At 55.7% G+C, this 10,124-nt stretch overlaps 1 protein-coding gene across 1 annotated transcript in view; it reads left to right on the top strand.

Moving 5' to 3' along the window:
* The window catches only part of LOC119951016 (chloride channel protein-like), a 171,700-nt gene extending 165,786 nt beyond the window's left edge, over positions 1-5,914 (top strand). Inside the window, exon 14 of the mRNA XM_038774050.1 lies at positions 5,876-5,914. Coding sequence (XP_038629978.1) covers positions 5,876-5,914 — 39 coding nt within the window. The remainder of the gene's footprint in view (positions 1-5,875) is intronic.
* Positions 5,915-10,124: the final 4,210 nt, after the last annotated feature.

Here is a 10,124-nt window from a genome sequence, read left to right as displayed (position 1 = left end):
AGAGTGGGAGGTACTGGCGGAGGGGCGGTACTGGCAGAGTGGGCGGTACTGGCAGAGTGGGTGGTACTGGCAGAGTGGGCGGTACTGATGGAGGGGCGGTACTGGCAGAGTGGGAGGTACTGGCAGAGTGGGCGGTACTGGCAGAGTGGGCGGTACTGGCAGAGTGGGCGGTACTGGCAGAGGGGCGGTACTGGCAGAGTGGGCGGTACGGACGGAGGGGCGGTACTGGCAGAGTGGGCGGTACTGGCAGAGTGGGCGGTACTGGCAGAGTGGGCGGTACTGGCAGAGTGGGAGGTACTGGCAGAGTGGGCGATACTGGCAGAGTGGGCGGTACTGACGGAGGGGGCGGTACTGGCGGAGTGGGCGGTTCTGGCGGAGGGGCGGTACTGACGGTGGGGTTGGTACTGACGGTGGGGGCGGTATGGATGGAGGGGGCGGTACTGGCAGAGTGGGTGGTACTGGCAGAGTGGGCGGTACTGGCGGAGTGGGTGGTACTGGCAGAGTGGGCAGTACTGGCAGAGTGGGTGGTACTGGCAGAGTGGGCAGTACTGGCAGAGTGGGCAGTACTGGCAGAGTGGGAGGTACAGGCGGAGGGGCGGTACTGGCAGAGTGGGCAGTACTGGCAGAGTGGGAGGTACAGGCGGAGGGGCGGTACTGGCAGAGTGGGAGGTACTGGCAGAGTGGGCGATACTGGCAGAGTGGGCGGTACTGACGGTGGGGTTGGTACTGACGGTGGGGGCGGTTCTGGCGGAGGGGGCGGTACTGACGGTGGGGTTGGTACTGACGGTGGGGGCGGTACTGGCGGAGGGGGCGGTACTGGCGGAGGGGGCGGTACTGGCGGAGGGGGCGGTACTGACGGTGGGGTTGGTACTGACGGTGGGGGCGGTACTGGCGGAGGGGGCGGTACTGACGGTGGGGTTGGTACTGACTGTGGGGGCGGTACTGGCGGAGGGGGCGGTCCTGAAGGAGGGGGCGGTACTGACGGAGGGGGTGGTACTGACGGAGGGGGTGGTACTGACGGAGGGGGTGGTACTGGTGGAGTGGGTGGTATGGACGGAGGGGCTGGTACGGACGGAGGGGGCGGTACTGACGGAGGGGGCGGTACTGACGGAGGGGGCAGTACTGGTGGAGTGTGTGGTACGGACGGAGGGGGCGGTACGGACAGAGGGGGCGGTACTTACTGAGAGGTCGGTCCTGTCAGAGGGGGCGGTACGGACGGAGGGGACGGTACGGACGGAGGGGACGGTACAGATGGAGAGGGTGGTACTTACTGAGAGGTCGGTCCTGGCAGAGGGGGCGGTACGGACGGAGGGGACGGTACGGACGGAGGGGACAGTACAGATGGAGAGGGTGGTACTTACTGAGAGGTCGGTCCTGGCAGAGGGGGCGGTACGGACGGAGGGGACGGTACGGACGGAGGGGATGGTCGCGACGGAGGGGGCTGTACTAACGGATGGGGCAATACTGAGGGGGACGGTACTGACGGAGGGGGGCGGTACTGGCAGAGAGGGTGGGACTGACGGAGGGGGCGGTACTGAGGGGGACAGTACTGACAGAGGGGGCGGTACTGGTGGAGGGGGCGGTACTGGCAGAGTGGGCGGTACTGGCGGAAGGGGCGATACAGACGTAGGGGGGGTACTGGTGGAGGGGGCGGTACTGGTGGAAGGGGCGGTACACACGGAGGGGGTGGTACTGGCAGAGTGGGCGGTACTGGTGGAGGGGGCGGTACTGACGAAGGGGGCGGTACTGGTGGAGGGGGCGGTACACACGGAGGGGGTGGTACTGGCAGAGTGGGCGGTACTGGTGGAGGGGGCGGTACTGGCGGAGGGGCGGTACTGGTGGAGGGGGCGGTACCGGTGGAAGGGGCGGTACAGACGGAAGGGGCGGTACAGATGGAGGGGCGATACTGACGGAGGGGGCGGTACCGGTGGAAGAGGCGGTACAGACGGAGGGGGCGGTACAGATGGAGGGGCGGTACTGGCAGAGTGGGCGGTACTGGCGGAGAGGGCGGTACTGCAGGGCGGGGCGGTACTGAGGGGGACGGTACTGAGTGGGGGGCTTACTGAGGGGGAGGGGTGGTACTGAGGGTATGAGTGGGGGTTGGGACTGAGGGACGTGGGGGCGGGAAGTGGCAGAGGGTGTGGAATCAGGAGATCATTTGCTGTTGAGGAGCCTCAGAGTGTGAGGAACCCAGAGTGTGAGGGACCCGGAGTGTGAGGGACCCAGAGTGTGAGGGACCCGGAGTGTGAGGGACCCGGAGTGTGAGGGACCCGGAGTGTGAGGGCCCCGGAGTGTGAGGGCCCCGGAGTTTGAGGGCATTGCTATATGTTTACCTTCCTGTGGTCCAACATTTGAGAGTGAATAATTCTCTTCTCGTCCCCCCCCCCCCCAGCTCCAGCAAGCCATCGAAGGGACTTCGGCATCAGGCATCCGACTGAGGCCACCCCTGGCCAGCTTCCGGGACATGCATGAGCTGCTCAAACCTGACCGTGTGCAGGCGGTGGTCCGGAGGATGGCCTGGCTCCTGCCCCCGAGCTCGGGCTTGAACTCCCGGAGGCACTCGGTCAAGATCGCCGCGGAGAATCCCGCCACAGGTGCGGGTGCACTCCCGCGCCCCTGAGCCCGGAGTGGAGGAGTGTGTGTATGCGTGCGGTGCAGCAAGAGATGGAGGAGGCGGTGCTGAGTGGAGTGAGGAGGGGTTGAGGGTGGGAGAAAGGGACAGATTCTGAATTTTATAACTATGATACACTTCGACGACACAATAGAGACTGTTGGGCAGATGTGGTTTGTTTCATTTCTTGAACTGATGGCTTCGGTGGGGGGACGGCTTCGCGTGGATTTGACGAGCAGAGAGTGAGGGCATTCCTACCCCCACCCCAGTTGGAACCCACCCCCACCCTGACCTCTCCGGAGGCCGCAGAGGTCAGGGCGGGGGTGGGGTGTTAAAGTGCAGAGGGCACGACCCTCTGCGTTTGATCTTGGCCTCTGTGTCGCTCGTCACTGAAAGTCTTAACTATTCGCTTCCTCGGATTTCATTGCCTCCCTCACTCAAAAACGACGACGGCATGTCTCCGCATCTCTCTGCACTCAACTGCCTCCCCCCCCCCCCCCCAGCACGCCACATCTCCTCCTCCCTCCCCTCCTCCACCCTCCCTTTCAGGGGATCTGGAAGGAGTTTTGTTGTCCTCAGTGTCCCCGTCCCGTCGCATCGCGACCCGTCAAACTTACCTGGTGGATCAGAGCCTGGCTGCCTGAAGTGGGAGATGCTCCAATCGGCAGCGGGATGGACTTAATTTATTGCACTCTGGCATTGAGGAGGACTTCTTTCACATCCTAAGTGCTGTGTAAATCAAGAACCGGAGTATTGGGAGTCAGTGGAACTGTGTGGAAGGGGATATGGGGAGATAGGCGGCCATTTTCCTCACCACTTTCCATGCCTGGCAAGGGCATCCGTCAATGAGGAAGGCGGACATTGCACAAACTGAGCCACAGGCCTCGGGCAACGGGCACTGCAGCCTCAACTGTCGATCGGCATTAAACTTAACTGACCGAGAGTGACAAGGTCTCCATGTGTGTTTTTTAATCATTGACTCATTTTCCCTCTCCAGCAGAGATTCTCGCCAGTCCCCGACACCGCTATCTGCTATATGGAGAGAGAGACATAGTCAGTGTCCAGATATCTCCCTGAGAGACACCAGTCAGTGTACAGATATCTCCCTGAGAGAGGGGACTGAGAGACACCAGACAGTGTACAGATATCTCCCTAAGAGAGAGGGGACTGAGATACACCAGTCAGTGTACAGATATCTCCCTGAGAGAGAGGGGACTGAGAGACACCAGTCAGTGTACAGATATCTCCCTAAGAGAGAGGGGACTGAGATACACCAGTCAGTGTACAGATATCTCCCTGAGAGAGAGGGGACTGAGAGACACCAGTCAGTGTACAGATATCTCCCTGACAGAGAGGGGACTGAGAGACACCAGTCAGTGTACAGATATCTCCCTGACAGAGAGGGGACTGAGAGACACCAGTCAGTGTACAGATATCTCCCTGACAGAGAGGGGACTGAGAGACACCAGTCAGTGTACAGATATCTCCCTGACAGAGAGGGGACTGAGAGACACCAGTCAGTGTACAGATATCTCCCTGACAGAGAGGGGACTGAGAGACACCAGTCAGTGTACAGATATCTCCCTGACAGAGAGGGGACTGAGAGACACCAGTCAGTGTACAGATATCTCCCTGAGAGAGAGAGGGGACTGAGAGACACCAGTCAATGTACAGATATCTCCCTGAGAGAGAGGGACTGAGAGACTCCAGTCAGTGTACAGATATCTCCCCGAGAGAGAGGGGACTGAGACACCAGTCAGTGTACAGATATCTCCCTGAGAGGGAGGGGACTGAGAGACTCCAGTCAGTCTACAGATATCTCCCCGAGAGAGAGGGGACTGAGAGACACCAGTCAGTGTACAGATATCTCCCTGAGAGGGAGGGGGCTGAGAGACTCCAGTCAGTGTACAGATATCTCCCTGAGAGAGAGAGGTGGGACTGAGAGACACCAATCAGTGTACAGATATCTCCCTGAGAGAGAGAGGGGACTGAGAGACACCAGACCAGTCAGTGTACAGATTGATGTGTTGTGTAGGCTGGGTCAATGTGGACAGCACTTGATGCAGTGTAGCGAGAGACAGACTTCCAACACTTGATGAGATGCAACACGATTTTATTTAACGTCTTAACTAATATACATGTTCAACTGTGGGTCGACACTATACTGAATTGACTGGAGACCTGACCAGACTTACTGACTACCACATGGTGTTTGCACTGGCTAGCTCACGAGCTCTGACTGTCTCAGTAGCTGGGTCCAGAGAGAGCAGGAAAACTGGTGCCCTCTGGCTTTATAGTGGTCGTGTCCTGTCTGGTGATTGGCTGATCTGATCTGTGTGCTTATTGGTCAGCCTGTGTGTCAATCACTGCCTGTCTGCACTCCATTATATACATAGATGTATATAATGACATCTCCCCCCCACCTTTTTTGTTGTGTTTAGATAATAAATATTAAGGTGCATGTGGATGTGTATATGTGTGTGACTATATACAGCATGTGCTAAAATGGACTTATATACATAGGAAGGTGTCGCTAGTGCAGATATAGGGCAGATGAAACGGTAAATACGATATGTACAGAGGTCAAAACGATGAGGTAACAAAATTGTGCAAAAGTTCAGTCTATAAGTTTAGTCTCTGTGGCGGGCGATGAATTCTGGTTGATCGCCTCAAGGGTGGATCAGGGGCTGCCTGCGCTTGGATAGGCTGGACTGCCGCCAATGCGGTGGTCGCAGGGGTCGGCAGGATTGCTGGTAGATTGGTGGCCTCGTGGCAGGGCACGTCCAGAGGAAGCAATGTGTGAGGCGGGGCATCGCGGTCAGGTGGCGGGCGTGGAACTCTGCCCGCCTGTTGCGCCGTAGCAAGGAGCCATCAGCCATGCGGATGAGGAACGATCTCGGGGCCACTTGCTTGAACACCCCAGCTGTGGCTGAACAGCCACCGTCAGGCAACTGCACCCGAACACGATCAGTTGGGACCAGCTCGGGGAGATCCGTGGCATGAGCATCGTAGCTGATTTCTGTTGGGCCCGAGACTGCTGCATCTTTTGTATGAGCGTGAGGTGGTCAAGGTCTGGAACATGGATGGCTGGAACCGTGGTCCTCAGAGTGCGATTTATGAGCATCTGCGCTGGAGACAACCCAGTGGACAGCGGGGTTGCTCTGTATGCCAGCATTGCCAGGTTGAAGACGGAGCCTGAATCTGCAGCCTTGCATAGTAATCTCTTGATGATATGGATCCCTTTTTCGGCCTTTCCGTTTGCAGATAGTGGGGGCTGGAGGTTACGTGACAGAAGTTGTATAGCCGTGCAAAATCAGACCATTCCTGGCTGTAAAAACAGGGACCGTTGTCACTCATCATCGTGAGCGGTATCCCATGCCTGGCAAATGTTTCTTTGCATGCTTTAATCACCGCCTACGACGTGACGTCGGACAGTTTCACCACTTATGGGTAACTGGAGAAGTAGTCGACCAGGAGGAAATAGTCACGACCCTTGGCGTGGAAAAGGTCGACACCGACTTTGGACCATGGAGAGGTCACTATCTCATGTTGCTGCAGAGTTTCTTTGGGTTGAGCTGGCTGAAATTTCTGACATGTAGGGCAGTTGAGGACCATGTTGGCAACGTCCTTGCTGATGCCCGGCCAATAGACTGCCTCCCGAGCTCTGCGTCGACATTTCTCGACCCCCAGGTGACCCTCATGGAGTTGGCCGAGAACCATGGCTCGCATGCTCTGCAGAATCACGATCCTATCGAGCTTCATGAGGATGCCGTCCACCACCGTCAGGTCGTCCTTGACGTTGTAAAACTGGGGTCACTGTCCCTTCTGCCAGCCATTTGTAAGGTGCTGCATCACACTCTGTAGCAGAGGATCCTTGGCCGTTTCCTCACAAATTTGGATGACCCTCTCATCAGAGGCCGGAAGGTTGGAGGCACACAATTGCACCTGAGCGTCAATTTGACATACGATGTCTGTTCACACGGTGTGGTGATAGACATGGAAAGGGCATCTGCAACAATGAGTTCTTTGCCTGGCGTGTAGACAAGTTCAAAGTCATAGCGGCGTAGCTTGAGAAGGATTCGTTGTGGGGGTTTGGTTCGGTGGGAGGGAGAACTGTGTACATGGGTTTGTGGGTGTGGCGGGTGTCATCTCTTTCCCTTTTGTTGTTTGGGTGTTCTTTTGTTTTTCCTTTTGTTTGCAGTTGTTTTTGAAGTTGGGTGGGTGTTGTTCTTGGGTTTTTACCGCGGTTGTTTTGTTAATATTGTTGTGATGTTTATATTTTGTAAAAAATTTTAATAAAAATTATTTTTAAAAAAAAAGGATTCGTTGTACACCGGAGTGTCATGTCATTTAATTCCTCTGGACGATGTGAACTAATGGCATGTGGTCCATCTTAACCGTTAATTTTGGGAGGCCATACACATAGTCGTGAAACTTGTCGATTCCCGTGAGGAGGCCCAGGCATTCCTTCTTAATCTGAGCGTACCGTTGGTCAGTGGGCGTCATGGCTCTGGAGGCATACGCAACTGGTGCCCAGGACGAGGAGTCATCCTGTTGGAGGAGCACCGCCCCAATACCGTCCTGGCTCGTGTCAGTGGATATTTTGGTCTCCTTGGTAGGGTCGAAGAACGCCAGAACCGGGGCTTTGGTGAGTTTTGCCCTCAGCTCACGCCATTCTTTCTCATGAGCGGGCAGCCACTGGAATTCCGTCGACTTTTTGACGAGACGGCGGAGGGCTGTGGTGTGGGACGCCATGTTGGGAATGAACTTCCCGAGGAAGTTGACCATCCCTAGAAAGCGGAGGACCGCCTTCAAGTCCTCTGGGGTCTTCATGGTGTTGATCGCCGAAACCTTGTCAGCATTTGGCCGCATGCCTTGCTGCGAGATATGGTCACCAAGGAATTTGATTTTTGATTGACCGAAAGAGCACTTGGCCCTGTATAGTTGGAGACCATGCTCATGGATTCTGTGGAATACCTGCTTGAGGCGATCGATGTGTTCTTGAGGAGTTGTGGACCAGATTATGACATCGTCAACATACACTCGCACCCCCTCGATACCCTCCATCATCTGTTCCATGATGCGGTGAAATACCTCTGAGGCAGAGATGATGCCAAAAGGCATCCGGTTGTAGCAGTAGCGACCAAACGGGGTATTGAATGTGCACAGCTTGCGACTGGATGCGTCCAGCTGTATTTGCCAGAACCCCTTGGAGGCGTCTAGCTTCATAAAGAATTTGGCATGAGCAATCTCGCTGGTTAACTCTTCTCGTTTTGGTATTGGGTAATGTTCCCTTATGATGTTGCGGTTTAGATCCTTAGGGGGGGGTCGATGCAGATCCGAAGCTCCCCTGACGGCTTCTTGACGCAGACCATGTAGCTGACTCAGTCTGTGGGTTCTGTGACCTTTGATATGATGCCCTGGTCCTGGAGGTCCTGTAATTGCTGCTTGAGGCGGTCCTTGAGGGGTGCCGGCACCCAATGTGGTGCGCGAACCACAGGGGTGGCGTTTGGTTTCAGTAGGATTTTGTATCGGTATGGGAGTGTGCCTATACCGTCGAACATGCTGTGGTACTGCGCTATGGTGTCATCACTATCAGCCTGGAAGTTTTCATCAGGTGAGGCCGTCGCCTGTGAGGATGACATGGTGTGGACTCGCTGAACCAGGTTCAGGAGTTTGCAGGCCCGAGCACCGAGCAGGGACGCTCTGTCAGGTCCGACGATCTCAAATCGCAGCGTTGCTTTAATTGACTTATTGGACACTCCGAGTTGGCATGAGACACTGGCAGCAATGACATTGCCATTGTAGTCAAGGAGCTGGCAGGCCAGTGGAAGAATACTTGGTCTGACGCGGATGGTGTTGAGATCGAATTTTGAGATGAGGTTCGCCAATGCGCCGGTGTCCAGTTTGAACCGGATGCGAGCCTTGTTAACTGTGAGGACAGCACACCACTCGTCGTCAGGATCCACGCTGAGGATCGAGAGGTGCTTCACTATCTTGGAGAAAGGCAGCGTATGCTTCGTAATGATGCCCACCCGGTATGGGGATTTAAGGCACTCAGCATCAGGATCTGTTGGGCTGTCGGGGTCAGAGTCTGGCATGGCCTGCTGTATTGAACAGACACTTCTGCGCCGTGGTTGGGTTCGCTGGATGCTGGGCAGTGGAGCAGATCTGCAAAGGGCTGCGTAATGGCCAAGCTTGCCACACTGTAGACACCGTCATGATTTTGCCGGATATTGCCGATTTAAATGAACGGAGCCACAATTCGGGCATGTCATGACGCCAACGTCACGCGTTCCGTGCGCCATCGCAAATGCGCAGTGCGGTCGAACAATGTACGCACCTGCGCAGTCTGGTCGTCGGTCTCGTCGTCCCCTCGGTCATGACGCACATGTGCAGGGGCCCAGGAAAAGCACGCGAAATGGCCACTCTCGTCGATACTTAGGCCCTGTATTTGTGTGATGGCCTGCACCCGTTCCACCTCGTGGGAGGCTAGCTTTGCCGTTTCTGCCGCCCTGATGCGGGAGTACCAATTGTTAGCATGTTCGTGGGGAACGCACATTTCGATGGTGAGGGTGAGCTGCTTGACTTTCAGGAGCTGCTGGCGAAGGGAATTGGAGTGGATCCCGAAAACGATCTGATCCCGGATCATGGAATCAGTTGTCGAGTCATAGTTACATGACTGCGCGAGGGTGCGGAGATGGGTCAAGAAGGACTGAAAAGGTTCATCCTTACCCTGAAGCCTCTGCTGGAAAACGTACTGTTCAAAGCTCTCATTCACCTCAATGTCACAGTGGCTGTCAAACTTCAGCAGGACTGTTTTAAATTTAGTCTTGTCTTCGCCTTCAGCGAATGTAAGGGAGTTGTAGATGTGGATGGCGTGGTCCCTGGCTGTGGAGAGGAATAGTGCGATCTTCCTGGCATCCGATGCGGCCTCGAGGTCGGTGGCTTCGAGATAGAGTTGGAACTTCTGTTTGAAAATCTTCCAGTTAGTACCGAGGTTGCCGGCGATGCGGAGCTGTGGAGGAGGGGCAGACGTTTTCCATGTCACCAGATGGCTGTTTGCTGGTCAACGCTGATTCACTCAAGGTAAGTCCGTCAATTTTCAGCATCCAGACCTGGTACCATGATGTGTTAGGCAGGCTGGGTCGACGTGGACTGCACTTGATGCAGTGTAGCGAGAGACAGACCTCCAACACTTGATAAGATGCAACAGGATTTTATTTAACGTCTTAACTATTATACATATTCAACTATGGGTTGGCACTATGCTGACTTGACTGGAGACCTGGTACTAGCCTAACCAGACTTACTGACTGCCGCATGGTGTTTGCACTGACTCGCTCACGAGCTCTGACTGTCTCAGTGGCTGGATCCAGAGAGAGCGGGAAAACTGGTGCCCTCTGGCTTTATAGTGGTAGTGTCCTGTCTGGTGATTGGCTGCTCTGTTCTGTGTGCTCACTGGTCATCCTTGTGGTGATTGTAGATCTGAGTAGATGCAATACAACTGAGC

The sequence above is a fragment of the Scyliorhinus canicula genome, chromosome 16 (genome assembly GCF_902713615.1).
Source record: "Scyliorhinus canicula chromosome 16, sScyCan1.1, whole genome shotgun sequence".
Lineage (NCBI taxonomy): Eukaryota > Metazoa > Chordata > Chondrichthyes > Carcharhiniformes > Scyliorhinidae > Scyliorhinus > Scyliorhinus canicula.
This window is presented reverse-complemented; position numbering and strand designations above follow the sequence as displayed.